Source organism: Mangifera indica, chromosome 3 (assembly GCF_011075055.1).
Source record: "Mangifera indica cultivar Alphonso chromosome 3, CATAS_Mindica_2.1, whole genome shotgun sequence".
NCBI lineage: Eukaryota > Viridiplantae > Streptophyta > Magnoliopsida > Sapindales > Anacardiaceae > Mangifera > Mangifera indica.
In genome coordinates this window covers 7840059-7865255 of record NC_058139.1, presented here as the reverse complement: position 1 = coordinate 7865255, position 25197 = coordinate 7840059, and the positions used below count along the sequence as shown (strand labels likewise).

General features: G+C 33.5%; 3 protein-coding genes, 1 long non-coding RNA gene and 1 pseudogene across 4 annotated transcripts; all 5 read right to left on the bottom strand.

Moving 5' to 3' along the window:
* Positions 1-2346: 2346 nt before the first annotated feature.
* Positions 2347-6311, bottom strand: LOC123210993 (annotated as a pseudogene).
* A 3916-nt stretch (positions 6312-10227) lies between these two features.
* On the bottom strand, positions 10228-12242 carry LOC123211039 (probable LRR receptor-like serine/threonine-protein kinase At1g51880). Its single transcript, XM_044629554.1, has 6 exons — positions 12071-12242; positions 11724-11950; positions 11495-11621; positions 11291-11353; positions 11010-11199; positions 10228-10878 (listed from the first exon to the last, which is right to left on the bottom strand). The coding sequence occupies exons 2-6, from the start codon at positions 11865-11867 to the stop codon at positions 10470-10472; spliced, it is 933 nt and encodes a 310-aa protein (XP_044485489.1). The 5' UTR covers positions 11868-11950; positions 12071-12242; the 3' UTR covers positions 10228-10469.
* Positions 12243-18904: 6662 nt separating this feature from the next.
* On the bottom strand, positions 18905-20410 carry LOC123211040 (receptor-like protein kinase At3g21340). Its single transcript, XM_044629555.1, has 5 exons — positions 20212-20410; positions 20009-20135; positions 19859-19921; positions 19586-19775; positions 18905-19496 (listed from the first exon to the last, which is right to left on the bottom strand). The coding sequence occupies exons 2-5, from the start codon at positions 20121-20123 to the stop codon at positions 19076-19078; spliced, it is 789 nt and encodes a 262-aa protein (XP_044485490.1). The 5' UTR covers positions 20124-20135; positions 20212-20410; the 3' UTR covers positions 18905-19075.
* A 143-nt stretch (positions 20411-20553) lies between these two features.
* On the bottom strand, positions 20554-21086 carry LOC123211041. Its single transcript, XR_006501314.1, has 3 exons — positions 21015-21086; positions 20844-20924; positions 20554-20702 (listed from the first exon to the last, which is right to left on the bottom strand). It is a non-coding gene; the product is annotated as an uncharacterized LOC123211041 (long non-coding RNA).
* Positions 21087-21162: 76 nt separating this feature from the next.
* On the bottom strand, positions 21163-22926 carry LOC123210992 (LRR receptor-like serine/threonine-protein kinase IOS1). The gene is made up of 5 exons (XM_044629491.1): positions 22797-22926; positions 22161-22704; positions 21591-22078; positions 21335-21473; positions 21163-21238 (listed from the first exon to the last, which is right to left on the bottom strand). The coding sequence occupies exons 1-5, from the start codon at positions 22909-22911 to the stop codon at positions 21163-21165; spliced, it is 1362 nt and encodes a 453-aa protein (XP_044485426.1). The 5' UTR covers positions 22912-22926.
* Positions 22927-25197: the final 2271 nt, after the last annotated feature.

Here is a 25197-nt window from a genome sequence, read left to right as displayed (position 1 = left end):
AGCTATAAATATTTAAAAACTAGGAATAATTTCTTAAACAACATTAAAATAATATATTTTCAATGTTGATAATGTATTAATTTATATTTATAATATAAAATCGCTGATTGGCGATATAATATATATATATTGTCAATCTGTCCCCGTCTTATTATCACTTTTTAACCCTAAACTAAATCAGAACCAATAAACCAAACCTTATTTTCATTTTTAAACCTTAAATTTGACAAAATAATGCATCCATTATCAATAATCAATGAATTATACAATCAACCGGGAAAAATAACTTACTTATCCTCAACAATTCATGTTTGGGTTTTTGTATAATTAGCTTTTCAAACTATCGATTGTAAAAGTTGGTTCATGGATAAACAGTCAACAAAGTCAAGAGTTGTGCGTCCAACAATAACACAGAGATATTTTTGAAACTCGACAGTTACCGTAGTATAAATACACACTCTTTTATGATAAAATTTTAATATCCTGAATTTAAGGTTTGATTGGATCTTCTTACATATAAATAAACGTCTTTACCTTTGAGTTTTTTTCTTTCACAATTGGATTAACGTCGAATCTTCGTAGAAAATAAGTAATTGACATGCCTTAAGTAAAATTCACGTTAAAATAAAAAACAACAAAAAAAAATCATTTTCATATGGTCCCTATATGTCTAAAACTGCTAATTGAACGATCAGAAAAACTGGCTGGTTTCAACATTATCTGTGGTCTGATGTCCGCTCCGTCCAACATGCAATTTTGTAACGTATATTGTGTTGTGTCGTGCAGCGAAAGAGGATGCCATTGCTTTCTTCAAAATTAACCTTAGTAGGCACTTGGTATATATCTTGACTCTGACCAGTCTAACAAAATAAATTAAGGGAAATATTAATAAAAGACCATGGAGTTGTTTTTGAGCCAGCACATGTACTGTACATTATAAATAATCCAAGTAATATATCTTCTCCCCAATAAATTTGGTCCTACACCATTAACATGGAATTTTCTTCTCAAGACATCAATCAGGAAGGGCCACGGATATAAATGATGTTTTGTAGAAGAACATATAAGGGTTGTTTGGTTCCAGCCAATAAAAATTATCTTGATAATTTATTTTTTATTATTTATATTACATTGATTAATTTGTCGATATAATTTTCTATTACTAATAATGATGTTATAGATAATATAAGTAGTAATCTGATTATCGTTTTTAGCTTAGGTATTAAAAAATTATCAAAGTAATCTTTATTTTATTATAATTATATTTTTATTTATTAATTTTTTTAGAACAAAAATAACTTCATTTTCAATTAATATAACAAATAATAGAAAAAATATTTTAAAATAATTATATCCAAGGGTATTTAAATAAATTAATTTATTAGTATTTTTTTATTACTCTAATCAAACACAATAATTATTTATATCTACTTATTTTTATCAAATTTTATCAAATATAGTAACCATTTATACTCAGTAATCTTCTAAGTAATTTATCTTCAAGATAGTTTTTCAATTTTGTTAATAAAATATTATCTAAATCAAAAGTCCCTAATAGTATTCAAATATAATGATATTGTTTTGTGAGGACTTTACTTGAATACCATTTGATTCCTCTATAAAAATATTTTTTTTATTCCAATGATGATAAATTCAATAACTTTCCAACATGTAGGAGAGTTTACTAGAGAATTACTATACCATTGTATATATTCCAATGAAGACTCAAGACATGGACTGGCGAGTTGACTCGGAGTCCATACTCTAGCGTGGTAATGAGAGGTTTATTTCTTGACAAGTACAAGTGCTGTAGTACACTGTCTATTGACTTGGTCGATTGAGCCCTCAATAATAAGAATTACTTTATATTATTATGTTTTACAAAGAATACAATTGAAGGGTTCTTGTAAGGGCCAAAAACAAAATTAGTTGCCCCGAAAACAGGGGACAAATTGAAATAAAATTCGAGATCTCCTTCATAGAGGATAAAGACTTTGGATTATTCATCTGTACGAAGACACCAAAAAACCCACAAATGGTTGTGAAGTTATTAGAAACTCTCATAGGTGTAAGCACATGATGATGATTGAATGAGAAGATGTGATGAAAATTGAGAAAATATGTAAAATTTCACATATCTTCTCTGTTATCCAATTCGACTTGGTTCATTGATGTGAAAGAAGCTTAAAAGTAATGGACAGAAAGTGTTTCGTTTATGTTTATATATGTATATACTTTTTTTTCCTTTAGGAAACTAGAAAGGCTATATTATCTTGTAAAAACTCACAAATGAAATGGGTGTTACTGAATGTTATTCTCTTATTTTGAAGGGTGTCGTTCACATTACTGTCTCTGGTTATCAGTAAAACACACATTAGTCTGTCAGCCCAATTTTCCACAATTTTATTTCTATCTCTGATTTTAATTTTGACAATTTCAGAATATCATTTAGGAAAGAAGGAACATAGATTTGCTATTGTTTGTCATAGTACTGCATTTTCTTAAGCGCCCTATCTTGGTTGGAGAGAAGATTCGCTGTCCCAATTCATACTGTTTATTTCTCTTGCAAGATGAGGGCCAATGCCACGGCTGTTGGTTTTTCGAGCTAACTCCATTGCCAGGCACTCTTTCAATTCTACCACCACCTCATTCATGCTTGGCCTTTTGGAGGAGGTATGACATGTACATTTCAGTGCTACTTCAACAGCCTTCTTTGCCGAAACAACTTCAAACTCTCCCAACAAACAAGGATCAACAATGTCTTCAATATGTCCTTCTGAAGCCATGGAAGTAACCAGCTCACTGATGTGAATGTGCTTATCTTCATTTTCAACTTCTGTTATCACAGGGTGGCCCGTGATTATCTCCAGAAGAACAACCCCAAAGCTATAAACATCACTCTTCTCGTTCAACCGATTTGTTATGTTATACCTAAATAAACATAAAAGAAAAGATAAAATCGAAGCTTATGAAACAATTTGATTAGAATTTTATAAGATGAGCAATGAAAATTTGCTTACTCAGGGTCAAGGTAGCCAGGGGTTCCAGCAACTACTGTGGAAACATGAGTGCCACCTTCTGAGGGGTAAATTCTGGATAGGCCAAAATCAGCTAATTTGGCTTCAAATTTTTCATTTAATAAGATGTTTGTGGACTTAATATCCCTGTGGATTATGGGCGGCTTACAGCTTATGTGTAGGTATTCCAATCCTACGTTTTCAGAAAAATTTTACTCACTATTATCATCAGGTAAACTGAATGCTATTGGTCTTGTTTAAGGAATTTACACTAACCTCGAGCAGCACCAACTGCTATCCGCAATCTGTCTTCCCAACTCAAACTAGTTTCTTTTCTATCTGCATTGGTTTATGAAAACTGATACAACATCATCTCGTTTCTTTCATGGTAAGAATAAATTAAAATTAAGTTTAAAGGGAACCCACCTGAAAGATGTTGCTTTAGGTTTCCATTAGCCATGAACTCATATACAATGGCCAAATGAGCGCCCTCGTTGCAGCACCCGACAAGGTTTGTAAGGTTTCTGTGATGTACTCTCATCAGAAGTTTGAGCTGAAATTCAAAGCCACAACTATAATGTAAAAATGAAAATAGGAAGATATTAGAATAAGTTACAGTTGCTCCATACCTCTGCCTGAAACTCTTTATGTCCTTGCCTTGAAGAGGAAGAAAGCAGTTTCACAGCTACTTGAGTACTGTCATCCAAGCTGCCATGGTAAACTGTTCCAAATCCTCCTCTGCCAAGAACCCTCTTGAAGTTGTCAGTGATCCTCAAGACCTCCGAATATGTGAATAGTCGACCTTCAAACTCAAGTGCAACTTTTGCATTGTCTCCTAAAGCTGATATAAGCGGACAAGTTTAACGATGCATATATCTATCAGGGATCTTATTTTGAAGAAATTTTATGTCTTCTATGAGTAAGAACTTCTATATTGATTACTGCAGCAATTGATATTCCTATACCTTGTTGTTTTCTTCTTATGAGACTCCACCAAATAGCCAATGCTATTAAGATGACAAACAATGAGGTGGCTGTTGCTACTACTGGAATAACAAACTTGACTTTGCTTTTCCTTTGGCAGGACACCAATGTACAAAGATGTGGATTCCCAGAAACACTTAATAATGTCATCACACCAGATGAAAGCTAAAGTTAGAATACGTCACATAATCAACTAGCTTTAATAATCAACTTAATTCCTGCAGTATGTGCTATGATTTTTTCAAAACTTAAAATGAAAAACAGAATTATATAATACCTTAATGATAGTGAATGATTGTTTGATCTTTCAATGAGTTCAACCGGAAGTGAACCAGTGAGGTTGTTTCCTGTTAAGTTTCTGCATTGTAGATCGTAGCAAAAATGATTCTCTCCGCACTTCTTCCCGGAAAATTTCATTTACAGCTACTATGAAATTCAATTTACTTACAGAGCAGTCAAAGATGGCATTTTAGCTAGAAATTCTGGAACTGATCCCGTTAAGTCATTGTGTGATAAGTCCCTACAATGATAATGATAAGTTTTCATATCATATACAAATGAAAAATCATAATTTGATTGCGATGATATAAATGTACTTACAAATACTCTATCGATGTGAGATTGATCAAGCATTGAGGTATCTCTCCAGTCAAACCCCATGAGGACAAGTTCCTGAAGAACTCGTTCTTGTATCAATTAGTAAGAAGTTTGTATTAATTAATCTAAAAACTTTCTATAGAAAATGCTTTTCCTTAGGCATATACTTACAAGGATATAATTCGAGGTGGGTCATTACCATTGTAGCTGCAATTTAGATCATCCCATAAATATGCTTGAGGAGCACATGGATCTCCCTGCCAATTTCGCTTTAGCCCATAACTGGACTTGATTTTCATTATAGCGTCAACTAATATGTTCACGACATACGAAAAACAAGAATCTTAGTAGGCATATATCTTTGGACAGATAGAGGAACTACACTGAAAATGAAATTTAGTAGTTTCACATGGTAGGAAGAAAATACCATCATTTTCGTTGGTTTGTAGCTCCAAGAAGTCTTTCACAGAAAAGATTTCGATGGCATTGAGGATGGGAGGAAGAGTTGAATTTTCAGCTCTCTGAATTGATATTGTATAATTTCCACCATTGATAGACGACGCCGATGTGCTGTATATTGTGGTTGTTGACAAGTAACCATCAATATTAAAAGGTCCATACCAATATTCTTCTCCCAGAAAAATGTTCATTTCTCTGGACTCATTACCCTGAAGCTTCTGAATTTCAGCAAAGTGGACGTAAGTGTAAAACTGAAGGCTGGGATCATCAACTTTCAATGAAATATCCAAAGATCTGCTAACATTTTTGGGCACCGCAGCAGTCCTCATGACAATAGATGCAGGCTGGAAGCCATTGTTGTCACCGTCAGAATCAATAGTAAGATTCGTACTCAACTGTTTCCACTCATCTTTATTATACGGGGTCCAGATTCGATCATAGACATCATCTTTGTACCTGAGGCATCATTTTCAAATACAGAGAATTGGTAAAACTATGGCGTTCTATAAGTTAAAAAAAAAAAAAAATTATAAGTTCACCTTATTGTCTGATTGGATTCTGAAGCAACGTCAAGCCGAGCAAAGAGATTCAAGGATACAGATTCAGTGTTGTTATAAATGCCATTGTTCATAGGCCTGATCTCAATAGCATTAATGAAAGGAACCCCAGAACCAGTATTCACAAGACAGACATGTAAGTAACTTCTTGGGAGGACATGGACGAGCTCCTTGATTGAAACAGTTGATGCGTTTGTTAATGATATGGTTTCCCATTTATTAGGCCCCAAATACAGATCAAATTTGGGTAAATTTCCAAGCTCATCATAGTTACCATATAGGAATACCGCTCTGATCAAATATTCATTGCCCTGTGTGAGGTTGAATCTGTAGCAGTTTCTGAGTTCTTCAGGAAAGCTTCTGAGGTGCCACGTTTCCTGCTGCTTCCCCGCCTGAAATTCAGGCAACATACTCTTACTAACTCCAGTTTCAACGAAATCATAATCTGAAATGTAATGTAACCCCGTTGTTGTTTCATTGTAGCTTTCAGAATCTCTTGGTAACCCACAATCCAGACTGATGAAACCTGTGAAAAATCAAAAAAGACAAAGATTTTTAGTTAAAGATGGCCAACAAATTCCAATCAAATTGTGCTATCCAATTGCAAAATTAAGTAACCTGTCTGATCCTGGGCAACAACCTGAAAAACCACAAGAGCTAAACCAGCTAGAACTGAAAAGAGGAAACACTTGAACATATTAATAAATAAATATTTATATTTCATTAAGTTCATAACCAGGAAAGCGAGGTGCCCATCACCGTCTTGGAAATTATTATATATGCATAGAAGTTTAGGATTGTTATATAATAATTAAAAATTAATCACTTGTTTAAGTCAGTATCTTAGAAGTATCGATATTCATTTAAAAGCAGTTCTTCATTAGCATCCCATCATTGAGAAGTTCAAACTTTCAGTGATCTTAGGCATTAACAGGAATAATGTTTTGAATGATTTCTTTTTTTCCTTTTCTTATTGATAGTCAAAATATTCCGGCGTTTATAGTCAAAGTTAGAATACTCACAAATATTTTAACACAAATTGGTTGTATATTCACTCTATATCATGATTCTTTATTTTGAAAATAATTTTGTGTTATGCATGGTGGATTTTTCCACCCCATATTTTTTACTTTGACCAAAAGAGAATGGGAAGGCATTAAATGTCTTAAAAACTTAGTTTGAAAGAAACAATTTTTATTGGCTGGAGGGGGGAAATTATAAAAAATGACCAAAATACCCTTCCAGTAAGTAAAAATACCCAAAGTCACTATTTTCAAGCAAAAATACCCAAATTTACTATTCCTAAGTAAAAATGCCCATGACTTTTTCTAAAATGGCAAAATTATCCTTCCCCTCATTTATATAAACCTTCCTCACTCATTATGAGGGGTTAAATGAAATTTTATTAAAATTAGAGGGGTATTTTGATATTAAATATTATAAGAGCATTATAAATTTCTCAATGAAATTTTAAGAATAGATAATTGAGAGGTCAAATTAAATGTTATTTAAATTGGGGGGCATTTTGATAGTAAACATTGTAATAGCATTATAAATGAAATTTTAGGTTTTTTCGAATTTCACCGTTTTATGATATATCGATTCGTATTTTTCAGATTTCTAAAGAATTTTTCGATTATTGCTATTCTAGGGTATTTCAATTTGTAGAATTCGAATTTCAGTTCCATTTTTACGAATTTCACCATTTTACGATATATCGACTTGTATTTTCTAGATTTTCGAAGAATTTTTTGATTGTTGTCATTCTAAGGTATTTCAACTTTTAGAATTCGAATTTCAGTTTCGTTTTTTTGAATTTCACCATTTTACGATATATCGACTCGTATTTTTCAAATTTTCGAAGAATTTTTTGATTGTTGTCATTCTAGGGTATTTCAACTTTTAGAATTTGAATTTCAGTTTTCTTTTTTTGAATTTCACCATTTTATGATATATCGATTCGTATTTTCCAGATTTCTAAAGAATTTTTCAATTGTTGTCATTCTAGGGTATTTCAACTTTTAGAATTTGAATTTCACCACAAGGACTAACAAATATTATATGAATCACAAGGACTGTTTTACCAAATACACAGAGGAGACAGTTTTGCCAATGATTTCATCTCACGTTTTGACTGTCTTATTTAATGAGTTATGAATGTTATTATATCTTGTTGGAAATTTCTTTGAATACTCTTTTCAGGAATATATAGCTTGTGTAAATTGGGGATCATTTGGACTGTTAAATATTGTATAAACCACAATGACTATTTTATCAAATAAACAAAGGAGGTAGTTTTGCCACTGATTTTATCTCACATTTTGACTGTCTTATTTAATGAATTATGAGTGCTATTATAGCTTGTTGGAAAACTTTTTGAATCATCTTTCCAGTGATATATAGTTTGTATGAATTAGAGATCATTTGGACTGTTAAATATTGTATGAAACAAAAGGACTGTTTTACCAAATAAACAGTGAAGACAGTTTTTGCCACTGATTTCATTCCACGTTGTGACTATCTTATCTATTGAATTATGAGTGTTATTATAGTTTGTTGGAAATATCTTTGAATCCTCTTTTCAACGATATATAGCTTGTATGAATTAGAAATCATTTGGGTTGTTAAATTGTATGAAAAAGAAGGTTGTCCTACCAAATAACTGTTCTATAAACAATATTTCACAGTTTTTGGAAAGAAAGAAATAAAGAAAAGGAGGAGAAAAAGTAAAGGAAAAAAAAAAAGAAAAGAAGGAAAGGAAAGGAAAGAAAGGAAAGGAAAGAAAGGAGAGAAAAAGAAAAGAAGAAAAAAAAAAAGAAAAGCAAGGAAAAGAATTTGGGGCTCAAGATTCAGGGGTCATCCCAAAAGTATGGTCTGGTGAGTTATAAATAGATTTAGATGGAAGCAAGATTAGTAAGATATAAGACATACATGCATGCCATGAACTATGAGGGGGTACTTTATACTACACCGCCTGTAGTATAATACGTTCGTAGTAGGACATAGACCTACAGTAGGGTCCACTCGCAGTAGAGTATGCTCGTAGTGGAACTCAATTTAAATTAAAAAATGGTGTAGTGAGAGAAAAGAAGATAGCTCGAGCTTAAAAAAGTGTCAAATCTCTATAGTCAGCTTCCAGAAAGTAGCAAATAGACACCAGATGGGACAAAGTATGACCCAAATAGTAAAACATGAACTAGATTATCCCTTCGAGTTCTTATGGGGGTTATGAGTGAGGTTGAGCCCCGAAAGTAAGTTAGAACAAAAAAGGAGATAGTTTACTTAACTTTTTCCCCTTACTGAGTGTTCTTATCTCTCACTTCCTTTTCTTTCCTGATTACAGCTACAAGTGATCGAGGTAGCTACGAGGTAGGGTTAGGTCAGCAAAGATTGATCCAACTAGAGCAGGTTATCTCTGGTTTATATTACATACATACAGTGACATGTTCTGGTCGACTTTTGACCTTTTTGAGATGATTATACAGTTGTATATAATTACTCCTTATTTTCAGATGAGTTTTCTTATAAGTATATACATCTTTTCTTTGCTTCCAGATTTTCAATTTTCTTGGAATACTTTCTAAACACTTTTAGTGATGTGTTTATTTTAAAGTATTTTAAAAGAAAAAATAGATATTTCGGATATTAATTCGTAACATTTCTCCTTCGGTGGATAGTACTTCTAGGGAAGGGTGTTATAGGAACTGTCATTGACGAAGACCAAGACGAAGACAAATCGTTTTCGTCATCTTCGTCTCTGACGAAGACGAAGACTCCTCGTCAATGAAGAGTCTTCATCTCGTCTTCGTCAGAGACGAAATGATGAAAACGATTCGTCTTCGTCGAGACGAAGACAACTCAACGATCGTGCTTAGGATAATCGCTAGAAAAAGGTCACGTCGTAGAGGAAGAGGAGTCGCTTAGAGGTCACTGGAGAGAAAGAAACGGTGTCAGAAAACTAACTCTAAAAAATTGAAAACTCTAAGGGGGAAAATGCTATTTTTTAAAACTTGGGTTGGGGAAATTGTTAGTTTTTGAAATTTTAGAGGGGAAAATGAGATAAATTTTTCAGGGATTAGAGTTCTGTTAAATTTAATAGTTCATAAGTGAGTAAATAGTATTTTCAAAGTTAATAAGGGAAAACTTGAAAAAAACACATACTTTGGGTGGGAAATAGTCCGTTGGCCTTTTTTTTCCTAGATAGTTTTTCTTTCGGATGTCGGACTTTTGTTAGGTCCACTTTCCCTAAAAGCTAGTAGCTCCAGAAATTTAGTCTTGGACACAAATTCCCAAATGACATTTGAAGCAATTTGTGATCTTAAAACTTTTTGTCTAACTTTATAGATAGATAACCAGAAAACTAGTTTTGGTAAGGGAAAATTCTTTCTAATTTGGTCAAATGAATAAATCTCAAAATATAATAGTCGGATTATATTAAATAAATTAAAGTTTTATAAATATAAAGAAGATTTGAATCTAAATTTTTTTTTAAATTTTAATATTTTATCAATTTTGTTAATTTTAAAAAACGAAAAATAATAAACTTTACAATTGATATGCTAATGCTATTGTTATCACCAATGTGATAAAATAAAAGGCATAAACCAAGGATATAAAGCAAACCTGAAATCTGTAATGCAATCATACAAAACACTCATAGTATATAAGATTGTGATTACAAATAGAAACATCACAGTTCAAGCACTAAAGTAAAAGTTGTAACAGAATATAATGTGATTGACTGAGGCACCAAAACCATTACATTTAATTGATTTTTCATAGAATTCAGACACCATCTGAAGTTGAAGAAGCAGTGAGACTCGAAAAGCCATCTTAATTTGCTGACCTGAAAGTACTACCTTGCTGAAGGAATGAGATCAGTTCCTAAATTTAGGGACACCATTTCATAATGATTTCCTGGTTGAACCCCACGTCTTTCCTTCCGAGCAATCTCCATTTCTAAACATTGACTCAGTTCCCTCACTACATAATTCATGCTTGGCCTTTCATCGGAAGTTTGAGACACACAAAGCATTGCTATTTCAACAGCTTTCCAGGCTGAGTTGATGTCAAAGTCTCCTCCTAACCTTGGATCGACTGTCTTTTTGATATCTCCTTGTGCAATCATGGAACCAACCCACTGGCTTATGTGATTATTCCCACTGTTATTTGCAATCACCGGTCGACTTGTGATCAACTCCAAAAGAACGACCCCAAAACTATAAACATCACTCTTCTCAGTTAATCTATATGTTTGACAATACCTGCAAGTTCAAAAAGATTACTTACTCCATAAAAAATAAAAATAAAAGGTGGGTAAATCTTGCTAAACCAACTTTATTAACGTGTTCTTTCTTTTGATCACTTCAAGTATGAGATGAAGAAAATTACTTACTGAGGGTCAAGGTAGCCGAAGGTACCAGCAACATCTGTTGACAAATGAGTGCCACCTTCAACTGGGAAAGTTTTTGTGAGCCCAAAATCAGCTATTCTGGCGTGGAAGTTTTCACTCAATAGGATGTTTGCAGACTTGATATCCCTGTGTACTCTGGGTGGTTTACAGCCATGGTGTAGATACTCCAATCCTGCATTTCAAATTCCCTTAGCCAAGTTCACCTAAAGGCACAAATATGAAACTAAATGAAAGCTAAACGAAAGACTTGCAAATTGATTAACCTTGTGCTGCCTCCACCGCTGCACGAAGTCTCCCTTCCCAACTCATGACATCTGCACTCTTATCTACATCCACACAGAAAAACAAATAAATTTACAACTGATTCTAAGTTTTCTCTTTTTGATTATCTCTCTTGTCATCCATTTGGTTTGAAAGTTTCAGAAAATGAAGTCATTAATTATCAAATGGTCTAGTAAAAAACTAACTTGACAGATGCTGTTTCAAGTTTCCATTGGCCATGTACTCATAGACGAGCCCAATTTGCTTGCCTTCAGCGCAATATCCGTAAAGGGGTGTGAGGTTTCTGTGATGCACTGTCTGAAGAAGCTTCACCTGTAAATTAAAAAAATCTCTTTAGACTTCACATCGCACGCACATAATAAGTAAGCAAGCTCAAAAGACTAAATGCAAGTTCTATTATGATTCACATGATACCTCTGCTTCAAACTCTTCATATCCTTGATTTGATAATTCAGAAAGAATTTTCACAGCAACTTCAGTATCATCATCCAAGTAACCATGGTAAACACTTCCAAAACTTCCTTTACCAAGTTCTCTTTTGAAGTTGCCGGTGATCATCGAGAGCTCAGCATATGTAAATCGTCTGATCTTTTCCGTTAACACATATGATGATTTTCTTGGGGTTCTTCCCCATATATGTCCTGATTAAATCAATAATCAGAGTAAGAATAATACTAAGATACATGTGAAAATACATGAAAATTTCAGGTGCATGTGCTCTGGACTCTGGGGTTACTAAAGCTAGCAATGCAAAAAGATACCTCGTCTTGGACATTTAATTCTGCAGAAAATAGCCAATGCAGCTGATAGTATGAACAAGGCAGCGAATGCTACTACAACTGGAACAACAACATTGTTCTTCTTTTTCTTGGCGCATGAAACTGAAGCGCAAAGATAGGGATTGCCATCCACACTTCAATCAAACACCAGTGAGAACAAATGTGAGAGCTGAGAATTATAAGTATCAAAGAAACTGACCCAATGCAAATTGGGGGTTCACTCCATTTTTTGGGCAGATTGCCAGACTGAAGCCCAAATTGATCCAGCCCAAGATTGATCAGGTCTTTATTTACTTAAGAACAATAAATATATAATAGTACAAATTTAATTGAATATTTCTTATAAAATTTAGTAAATTCTTGCTATGGTAAATAAATAAATGTAAGTACCATTATATAGGTGTAAACCCATAATCAGAGCTGAACCTGAATTACAATGCCCAGAGAAAATTGTAAACAAACTGTTTGATATGAAAAACTCATTAAGATATTTGACCAAAATAATAAAAATATTTTTTTACAATTAAATTTTTTTTACAATTAAAAATATTTTAACTTTTAGAATTCATTTTACGAGATATTGACTCGTATTTTTCAGATTTTCGAAGGATTTTTCGATTGTTTCCATTTTAGGGTTTTTCAACTTTTAGAATTCAAATTTTAATTCCGTTTTTTCGAATTTCATCGTTTTACGAGATATGGACTCTTATTTTTCATATTTCTGAAGGATTTTTCGATTGTTCCCATTCTAGGGTTTTTCAACTTTTAGAATTCGAATTTCAATTCCGTTTTTTCGAATTTCATCGTTTTACGAGATATGGACTCGTATTTTTCAGATTTCCGAAGGATTTTTCGATTGTTCCCATTCTAGGGTTTTTCAATTTTTAGAATTCGAATTTCAATTCCGTTTTTTCGGATTTCATCATTTTACGAGATATGGAATCGTATTTTTCAGATTTCTGAAGGATTTTTTGATTGTTCCCATTCTAGGGTTTTTCAACTTTTAGAATTCGAATTTCAATTCTGTTTTTTCGGATTTCACCGTTTTACGAGATATGGACTCTTATTTTTCATCTTTTTATGTTTTTTTCACGTATACATTTGTTTACATATTTGTTTTTACTCATGTCTAACAAATTTTTTACATTGTCTCAGGATATTTCTCGCAAAAGAAGACGGATTGACAGCGAGCTGCGAATCCCCGACGAGACCAGATACTTCCGTGCAGAGGCGATATGTCGTGCACAGCATCCCATCATCCCCCGTTGATACCGCAATACCATCCCGTCACCCGCACGAGGTCCGTATGATATTTCAAATTTATATTTATTGTTAAATGTCATTATTATATTATAGTATTGTTATATTTGAAATGTCACTAATTAAGTTATTATTACTAATATCTTAGGGTAGTGCCCCGGAGGACGCACCGGCTAGTCCTTCTGTTGCATTGATCAAGGGTTCTCCCCGAACACCTTCCCTGGAAGTTCAGGTTAACTTTATTTTAACTTTATTTTAAAATTGTCATTGATTGATCTGTCTTTTCAATTATATTATTTATTTAATGATGTTTTGACTGATTTTCAGGACGAGCGATTATGGTTACTTGCTGATATCCCGAACTCGACCAAAAAAATTGTAGATATTGGTTCACAGGAGGAGGACTTCCAGGAGGACGATTTTGAGCCCATCCCTATTGAGGTATATCAATCATACTTAGTATATAAATAGTTGTATATATTGGTCATTGAGATGTTCAAAATTTGTATTTTCTAGTCCGTCGAGGGAGCACGCGTGGTGGACTTGACCGTGATTCAAGATTCTCCAGCTAAACCTCATCCCACATACTTGGAGAAGGTAAGATAAATCGATTAATGCTAATTGTTACGTAGGATGAATTTTGGATTTAATTATTTTTTTTGGGATCATACAGATGATTCGTACAGCACGTGGCCGGATCGTCCGGAAGGGTCCGCTGGTTCGCACCCCGTATACGAATCCACTCAAAGGGAGGGCGAAACGGCAACCTACGACCATTCCATCATCTGCCTCTGAGCGTGAGGAATCTTTCCTCACGTGGTACACCAGCGTTGCGGCTTCCGACTCACATGATGTCTACTTCATCGGGTCGAAGTCAAAGGCCAGCTTCTGGAGGCTTGTTGTAGAGTTGTGCGAGTGGTTGACTGACGATGTGAGTTGTCTATATTATATAATTTTATAAAAAGCTAGATATATTTATTACTAACTAACACGTGAACTTGTTTATACCATTTTAGCATGTGGACTCCTTTTTGGCTTTATTACGTCGGCAGCAGAACGATCACCAGTTGACTATCTCACAGCGTTGGACAACTGCCTACACATTCTTTGGAGGTCATATTGAGATGGCCTGGAAGAGTTGGCAGACCACACCGATTGGAGAGTTTGAGTTTTCGGGGCTCTTCACAAGGATGGTTGATGCATCGTACACCCCGGGATTGTTGTACAAACCATGGGGGATAGTCGATCAGGTAGAGTTTATATATATTTCTATTATATTCAATTGGTTAACGACAACGAATTGTAACTAAAATGTCTCATTGTTTATAGGTTTTCATCCCTATAAACTTCGAGAACGCACATTGGGTCGTCGGAGTTATAGATTTCCGTGAGTGGTCGATTACGGTGTATGATTCAGATGTTTTATATTCAGGGAATATAGGGACTCTGGAGCAGCGCATGCGACCGTACATGACCTTTATTCCCGCGTTATTAGAGGCGACGACTTTTTGGATAGCTTCTAGGAGGACTCCACGACGTGATTCCCTTACTTTACATCGAGCGTCGGATGTCCCTCAGCAGGGGTTGGGCTCCGGTGACTGTGGCGTTTTTATGTTGCGATTTTTTGAGTGTTTGGCGTTGGCACGGAGCTACGTTTTTCCCCGAGAGTAGTCTACCTCTATGCGTCGACGATTAGCGACACAGTTGTATTTTCATTGTATCGAGTAGCTCACGGATGTATATTTATCATTATTTCTATGTTTAGATGTATATATTTATTGTATTTTCATATGTATATGATATACTTTATTTGTGGTTATATATGAATGTGTATCGTATTTGAGTTCATTTTTTAAATAATTTTGTCATGAAAAAACAATAAAATCCTTATCTAAAAGTTAAAATTCGAATTCTAAAAATTGAAATACCCTAGAACGAAAACAATCGGAAAATCCTTTAGAAATCTGAAAAATACGAGTCGATATCTCGTAAAACGGTGAAATCCGAAAAAACAGAACTGAAATTCAAATTCTAAAAGTTGAAAAACCCTAGAATGACAACAATCGGAAAATCCTTCAGAAATCTGAAAAATACGAGTCGATATCTCGTCAAACGGTGAAATTCGAAAAAACTGAATTAAAATTCGAATTCTAAAAGTTGAAAAACCCTAGAATGGCAACAATCGAAAAATCCTTCATAAATCTGAAATATACGGGTCGATATCTCGTAAAAAGGTGAAATCTGAAAAAACGAAACTGAAATTCAAATTCTAAAAGTTGAAAAACTCTAGAATGGCAACAAACGAAAAATCCTTCGGAAATCTGAAAAATACGAATCGATATCTCGTCAAACGGTGAAATTCGAAAAAACTGAATTAAAATTCGAATTCTAAAAGTTGAAAAACCCTAGAATGGCAACAATCGAAAAATCCTTCAGAAATCTGAAATATACGGGTCGATATCTCATAAAACGGTGAAATCTGAAAAAACGAAACTGAAATTCAAATTCTAAAAGTTGAAAAACCCTAGAATGGCAACAAACGGAAAATCCTTCAGAAATCTGAAAAATACGAATCGATATCTCGTCAAACGGTGAAATTTGAAAAAACTGAATTAAAATTCGAATTCTAAAAGTTGAAAAACCCTACAATGGCAACAATCGAAAAATCCTTCAGAAATCTGAAAAATACGGGTCGATATCTCGTAAAACGGTGAAATTTGAAAAAACGAAACTGAAATTCAAATTCTAAAAGTTGAAAAACCCTAGAATGGCAACAAACGGAAAATCCTTCGGAAATCTAAAAAATACGAGTCGATATCTCATCAAACGGTGAAATTTGAAAAAACTGAATTAAAATTCGAATTCTAAAAGTTGAAAAACCCTAGAATGGCAACAATCGAAAAATCCTTCAGAAATCTGAAAAATACGAGTCGATATCTCGTAAAACGGTGAAATTTGAAAAAACGGAGCTGAAATTCAAATTCTAAAAGTTGAAAAACCCTATAATGGCAACAAACAGAAAATCCTTCGGAAATCTGAAAAATACGAGTCGATATCTCGTCAAACGGTGAAATTCGAAAAAACTGAACTAAAATTCGAATTCTAAAAGTTGAAAAACCCTAGAATGGCAACAATCGAAAAATCCTTCAGAAATCTGAAAAATACGAGTCGATATTTCGTAAAACGGTGAAATCCGAAAAAACGAAACTGAAATTCGAATTCTAAAAGTTGAAAAACCCTAGAATGGCAACAAACAAAAAATCTTTCGAAAATCTGAAAAATATGAGTCGATATCTCGTAAAACGATGAAATCCGAAAAAACGGAACTGAAATTCGAATTGTAAAAGTTGAAAAACCCTAGAATGACAACAAACAGAAAATCCTTCAGAAATTTGAAAAATACGAATCGATATATCGTAAAACGGTGAAATTCGAAAAGACGGAACTGAAATTCGAATTCTAAAAGTTGAAAAATGAAAATGCCTTTACAATGTAAAATATCCAAAAACCCCTCATATTTATCTAAAATTATTTTAACCCCCATAATGAGTGAAGGGAGTTATATAAATGAAGGGAAGGGTAATTTTGACATTTTAGAAAAAGTTTGAAATAAATAAATAAATATCAAAATGCCTTTATAATATAAAATATCCAAAAACCTCTCATATTTATCTAAAATTACATTAAAACCCCATAGTAAGTGGGAGAGTTATATAAATATGAGGGGAATGGTAGTTTTGGTATTAAAAAAAGTCATAGGCATTTTTTTTTTTGAAACAGTGATTTTGGGTATTTTGGCTTGAAAATAGTGATTTTGGCTATTTTTGCTTAATGGGAGGGCATTTTTTAAAATTTCCCACATTTAAAATACTCTGTTCAAGGCTTGACAATTCAAAGTATATAATTTGTGATTTATTGTTAATTTCCAATGTATTACACTATTATTGTCAAGTAATGACGATTTGCCAGCTATAAAATATTTAAAAACTAGGAATAATTTCTTACACAACATTAAGACAATATATTTTCAATATTGGTAATGTATTAATTTATCTTTATAATATAAAATCGCTGGCTGGCCATATAATATATATATATATATATATATATATATATATATATATATATATATATATATATATATATATATATATATATATATATATATATATATATATATATATATATTGCCAATCTGTTATGGTCTGATTTTCACTTTTTAACTCTAATGAACTAATTTAGAACCAATAAATCAAATCTTATTTTCATTTTCAAACTCTAAATTTGACAAAATAATGCATCTATTATCAATAATGAATTAATCATACAATCAACCGGGAAAAATAATTTACCCTCAACAATTAATGTTTGAGTTTTTGTATGATTAGATTTTCAAACTATCGGTTGCAAAAGTTGGTTCATGGATAAACAGTCAACAAAGTCAAGAGTTAAATGTGTTATATTTTTGTATAAATACACACGCTTTTTATGATAAAAATTTTAATATCCTGAATTTAAGGCTTGATTGGATCTTCTTACATATAAATAAACGTCTTTACCTTTGAGTTTTTTTATTTCACAATTAAATTAACGTTGAATCTTCGTAGAAAATAAGTAATTGAAATGCATTAAGTAAAATTCACGTTAAAATTAAAAACAAACAAAAAAATCATTTTCATATGGTCCCTATATGTCTAATACTGCTAATTGAACAATCAGAAAAACTGGCTGGTTTCAACATTATCTGTGGTCTGATGTCCTCTCAGTTCGACAAGCAATTTTGTAACGTATATTGTGTTGTGTCGTGCAGCGAAAGAGGATGCCATTGCTTTCTTCAAAATTAACCTAAGTAGGCACTTGGTATATATCTTGACTCTGACCATTCTAACAAAATAAATGTAATGAAGAGAAATATTAATAAAAGACCTAAGAATTACTCTAACGTGGACTGGCGGGTTGACTCAGAGTCCAAACTCTAACGTGGTAATGAGAGGTTTATTTCTTGAGAAGTACAAGTGCTGTAGTACACTGTCTATTGACTTGGTCGATTGAGCCCTCAATAGTAAGAATTACTCGATATTATTATGTTTTACAAAGAATACAATTGAAGGGTTCTAGTAAGGGCCAAAAACAAAATTAGTTGCCCCGAAAACAAGGGACAAATTGAAATAAAATTCGAGATCTCCTTCATAGAGGATAAAGACTTGGATTATTCATCTGTACGAAGACACCAAAAAACCCACAAATGGTTGTGAAGTTATTAGAAACTCTCATAGGTGTAACCACATGATGATGATTGAATGAGAAGATGTGATGAAAATTGAGAAAATATGTAAAACTTCACATATCTTCTCTGTTATCCAAGTCGACTTGGTTCGATTCCACATTGATGCGAAAGAAGCTTAAAAGTAATGGACAGAAAGTGTTTAGTTTATGTTTATATATGTATAGACTTTTTTTCCTTAAGGAAACTAGAAAGGCTATATCATCTTGTAAAAACTCACAAATGAAATGGGTGTTACTGAATGTTATTCTCTTATTTTGAAGGGTGTCGTTCACATTGCGGTCTCTGGTTATCAGTAAAACACACATTAGTCTGTCAGCCCAATTGTCCACAATTTTATTTCTATCTCTGACTTTAATTTTGACAATTTCAGAATATCATTTAGGAAAGAAGGAACAAAGATTTGCTATTGTTTGTCATAGTACTGCATTTTCTTAAGCGCCCTATCTTGGTTGGAGAGAAGACTCGCTGTCCCAATTCATACTGTTTATTTCTCTTGCAAGATGAGGGCCAATGCCACGGCTGTTGGTTTTTCGAGCTAACTCCATTGCCAGGCACTCTTTCAATTCTACCACCACCTCATTCATGCTTGGCCTTTTGGAGGAGGTATGACATGTACATTTCAGTGCTACTTCAACAGCCTTCTTTGCAGAAACAACTTCAAACTCTCCCAACAAACAAGGATCAACAATGTCTTCAATATGTCCTTCTGAAGCCATGGAAGTAACCAGCTGACTGATGTGAATGTGCTTATCTTCATTTTCAACTTCTGTTATCACGGGGTGGCCCGTGATTATCTCCAAAAGAACAACCCCAAAACTATAAACATCACTCTTCTCGTTCAACCGATTTGTTATATTATACCTGGATAAACATAAAAGAAAAAATAAAGTCAAAGCTTATGAAACAATTTGATTAGAATTTTATAAGATGAGCAATGAAAATTTGCTTACTCAGGGTCAAGGTAGCCAGGGGTTCCAGCAACTACTGTGGAAACATGAGTGCCACCTTCTGAGGGGTAAATTCTGGATAGGCCAAAATCAGCTAATTTGGCTTCAAATTTTTCATTTAATAAGATGTTTGTGGACTTAATATCCCTGTGGATTATGGGTGGCTTACAGCTTTTGTGTAGGTATTCCAATCCTACGTTTTCAGAAAAATTTTACTCACTATTATCATCAGGTAAACTGAATGCTATTGGTCTTGTTTAAGGAATTTACACTAACCTCGAGCAGCACCAACTGCTATCCGCAATCTGTCTTCCCAACTCAAACTAGTTTCTTTTCTATCTGCATTTGTTTATGAAAACTGATACAACATCATCTCGCTTCTTTCATGGTAAGAACAAATTAAAATTAAGTTTGAAGGGAACCCACCTGAAAGATGTTGCTTTAGGTTTCCATTAGCCATGAACTCATATAAAATGGCCAAATGAGCGCCCTCGTTGCAGCACCCGACAAGGTTTGTAAGGTTTCTGTGATGTACTCTCATCAGAAGTTTGAGCTGAAATTCAAAGCCACAACTGTAATGTAAAAATGAAAATAGGAAAATATTAGAATAAGTTACAGTTGCTCCATACCTCTGCCTGAAACTCTTTATGTCCTTGCCTTGAAGAGGAAGAAAGCAGTTTCACAGCTACTTGAGTACTGTCATCCAAGCTGCCATGGTAAACTGTTCCAAATCCTCCTCTGCCAAGAACCCTCTTGAAGTTGTCAGTGATCCTCAAGACCTCCGAATATGTGAATAGTCGACCTTCAAACTCAAGTGCAACTTTTGCATTGTCTCCTAAAGCTGATATAACCGGACAAGTTTAACGACGCATATATGTATCAGGGATCTTATTTTGAAGAAATTTTATGTCTTCTATGAGTAAGAACTTCTATATTGATTACTGCAACAATTGATATTCCTATACCTTGTTGTTTTCTTCTTATGAGACTCCACCAAATAGCCAATGCTATTAAGATGACAAACAATGAGGTGGCTGTTGCTACTACTGGAATAACAAACTTGACTTTGCTTTTCCTTTGGCAGGACACCAATGTACAAAGATGTGGATTTCCAGAAACACTTAATAATTTCATCACACCAGATGAAAGCTAAAGTTAGAATACGTCACATAATCAACTAGCTTTAATAATCAACTTAATTCCTGCAGTATGTGCTATGATTTTTTCAAAACTTAAAATGAAAAACAGAATTATATAATACCTTAATGATAGTGAATGATTGTTTGATCTTTCAATGAGTTCAACCGGAAGTGAACCAGTGAGGTTGTTTCCTGTTAAGTTTCTGCATTGTAGATCGTAGCAAAAATGATTCTCTTCACACTTCTTCCTGGAAAATTTCATTTACAGCTACTATGAAATTCAATTTACTTACAGAGCAGTCAAAGATGGCATTTTAGCTAGAAATTCTGGAACTGATCCCGTTAAATCATTGCGTGATAAGTCCCTAAAATGATAATGATAAGTTTTCATATCATATACAAATGAAAAATCATAATTTGATCACGATGATATAAATGAACTTACAAATACTCTATCGATGTGAGATTGATCAAGTATGAAAGTATCTCTCCAATCAAACCCCATGAGGACAAGTTCCTGAAGAACTCGTTCTCATATCAATTAGTAAGAAGTTTGTATTTATTAATCTAAAAACTTTCTGTAGAAAATGATTTTCTTTAGGCATATACTTACAAGGATATAATTCGAGGTGGGTCATTACCATCGTAGCTGCAATTTAGACCATCCCATAAATATGCTTGAGGAGCACATGGATCTCCCTGCCAATTTCGCTTTAGCCCATAACTGGACTTGATTTTCATTATAGCGTCAACTAATATGTTCACAACATACAAAAAACAGGAATCTTAGTATGTATATATATTTGGACAGACAGAGGAACTACACTGAAAATGAAATTTAGTGGTGTTACATGGTAGGAAGAAAATACCATCATTTTCGTCGGTTTGCAGCTCCAAGAAGTCTTTCACAGAAAAGATTTCGATGGCATTGAGGATGGGAGGAAGAGTTGAATTTTCAGCTCTCTGAATTGATATTGTATAATTTCCACCATTGATAGACGACGCCGATATGCTGTATATTGTGGTTGTTGACAAGTAACCATCAATATTAAAAGGTCCATACCAATATTCTTCTCCCAGAAAAATGTTCATTTCTCTGGACTCGTTACCCTGAAGCTTCTGAATTTCAGCAAAGTGGACATAAGTGTAAAATTGAAGGCTGGGATCATCAACTTTCAATGAAATATCCAAAGATCCGCTAACATTTTTGGGCACCGCAGCAGTCCTCATGACAATAGATGCAGGCTGGAAGCCACTGTTGTCACCGTCAGAATCAATAGTAAGATTCGTACTCAACTGTTTCCACTCATCTTTATTATACGGGATCCAGATTCGATCATAGACATCATCTTTGTACCTGAGGCATCATTTTCAAATACAGAGAATTGGTAAAACTATGGCGTTCTATAAGTTAAAAAAAACAAAAATTATAAGTTCACCTTATTGTCTGATTGGATTCTGAAGCAACGTCTAGCCGAGCAAAGAGATTCAAGGATACAGATTCAGTGTTGTTATAAATGCCATTGTTCATAGGCCTGATCTCAATAGCATTAATGAAAGGAACCCCAGAACCAGTATTCACAAGACAGACATGTAAGTAACTTCTTGGGAGGACATGGATGAGCTCCTTGATTGAAACAGTTGATGCGTTTGTTAATGATATGGTTTCCCATTTATTAGGCCCCAAATACAGATCAAATTTGGGTAAATTTCCAAGCTCATCATAGTTACCATATAGGAATACCGCTCTGATCAAATATTCATTGCCCTGTGTGAGGTTGAATCTGTAGCAGTTTCTGAGTTCTTCAGGAAAGCTTCTGAGGTGCCACGTTTCCTGCTGCTTCCCCGCCTGAAATTCGGGCAATATACTCTTACTATCTCCAGTTTCAACGAAATCATAATCTGAAATGTAATGTAACCCCGTTGTTGTTTCATTGTAGCTTTCAGAATCACTTGGTAACCCACAATCCAGACTGATGAAACCTATGAAAAATCAAAAAACGCAAAGATTTTTAGTTAAAGATGGCCAATAAATTGCAATCAAATTGTGCTATCCAATTGCAAAATTAAGTAACCTGTCTGATCCTGGGCAACAACCTGAGAAACCGCAAGAGCTAAACCAGCTAGAACTGAAAAGAGGAAACACTTGAACATATTAATAAATAAATATTTATATTTCATTAAGTTCATAACCAGGAAAGCGAGGTGCCCATCACCGTCTTGGAAATTATATATGCATAGAAGTTTAGGATTGTTATATAATAATTAAAAATTAATCACTTGTTTAAGTCAGTATCTTAGAAGTATCTATATTCATTTAAAAGCAGTTCTTCATTAGCATCCCATCATTGAGAAGTTCAAACTTTCAGTGATCTTAGGCATTAACAGGAATAATGTTTTGAATGATTTCTTTTTTTTCCTTTTCTTATTGATAGTCAAAATATTCCGGCGTTTATAGTCAAAGTTAGAATACTCACAAATATTTTAACACAAATTGGTTGTATATTCATTCTATATCATGATTCTTTATTTTGAAAATAATTTTGTCACTATATATATATTTTTTTTTATGAAATAAAATCTGTCTGACAGAGAGAATGCATGCACCATCCAACTAACATGTTTTTATCCCAATAATATTAAAAGTTTTTTATGCTTCAATTTTATTATTAAAAAAAGAAAAAACCCACCATCTCCTTTTTCCTTTTGCCCTTTCCGATCTAACATGATAATTCTTAATATATAAAAATGTGAAAAATCCTTCTAAGTCGCAAAGAAGGGGAGAAAAAAGGTTGGCAGGCTATTTTTTAATGGCAAGTGCTGCAATTTCCACCATTGAATTGCATTTCTTAAGGTTTAAAATTAATCAACAAGCAAGTCAAAAAGACTCTTCTTTTGAGAAATACTAAATATCCGAGAAATGTGATAGTAATACACACTATCTATTATTGTATCGGGATGTATCTTTTTGACTTCAAAGTTTGAAACATATTTTCATATATAAATTCAAGACAATCCAATGTTATAAAAATTTATTAACATGATAAATAAATGACCATCTCTAAATTTTTTGCCATAATCTTTGTTTCCCTTTTTTTTTTTTTTGGTAATTAAAAATATATTAATAAAGAAACAAACGGGTTACAGGGAAAACCGTATGCCATCTCATTGGCGATGATGTTTAAATCTTGATGAACCCTAGCTCTGCCAGATACTTTGATAGAGAATAAAATTAGCATGTAACTTTCACACTTAAGTCTGGGAAGATGTCATTAGATTCTCTATTGTCATTCTCAAGATGTTAACCAAGGCCTTAAAGTCGTATCATTGAAGTCATATATTTATTTTCATTATTCACACAGCATGAATCTATGACAAATGTAGTTCTTGAATCTTTCTCATGTATCTGGAGGGAGAAAGGAAAGACATGTACCTATGAGAACCTTTTTCTTGCTTTTTTGGCTGCAGTTTATGGAACTGATCCAGGGGAGGTTGATCTCAACGACCTAGCAGTCTTCCAAGGTGTGGGCTTATCGTGGTTAGATTCTGCTTCAGTCACTATAAAATATTTCGCTTCTTGTAACAGATTTTTTTGCCACAATAAATCCAATTTTCATCATACCACATATATAATGATAAATTTTTTTATCAAACACCATTATAAAAGAAACTCGTTATTTTAAGTTTATTGTGAGGACTTTTAAATTTGTCATATCGTCACAATATTTTAAAATATATTATGATAAAAATTGTCACAATTACAATCTTAAAAAATATTGTAATTTTAGGTGAACCAGGACAACATAAATGAACAAAACACGACAGGACTTTTAAATATAATTTGGTCCATTGATGGAGGAGTCAATGTCTACCATTATTGTATTTATCTTTGTGAAAGTTTTAGGGAAATGTCTTTAAAAGGGCTTAGCTCTAAGGATTTTTTTCGAGATAACCAACTCCCCCTTATCTTCGTTTAGACCATTATTTGCCATTCATTCAAATTTAAATTATGAATCAAATTCCAGTTCCATTTTATATTGGGAGATAGGATAATTATCTACCCACATGCCAAGCTATGCCAAAAATGTGCCTGGCTGTTGCTATTATAACTTTCGCTTCATAGGGTGTCATTCCTTATCGTGTTCCTTAGACAAGAAATTCCTTTCTAGAAAGAGCTTCGACCCTATTTCAGCACCAACTCACAGCAAAATAATGTTCTATGTTTTGCTGTTACCGCGCAGCAGCAGAATTAAGCTGAATAGCTAGCCTTTTCTTTATCTTATGGAACAGTAAAGTGACCCGGTTTGTAACCATTTTTTTATTCTTGTAACGATGCTAAAATGGAAGTAGACTGTGTCAAGCTTGTCATTAAGGTCTGAATTCATTGAAACAATATTGTTTACTACATTCAGGAGGATGCTTATGAAATATGAGAGCTAATACTGTTTCCTTCTCTGTTGACAGCTTTTTACAATA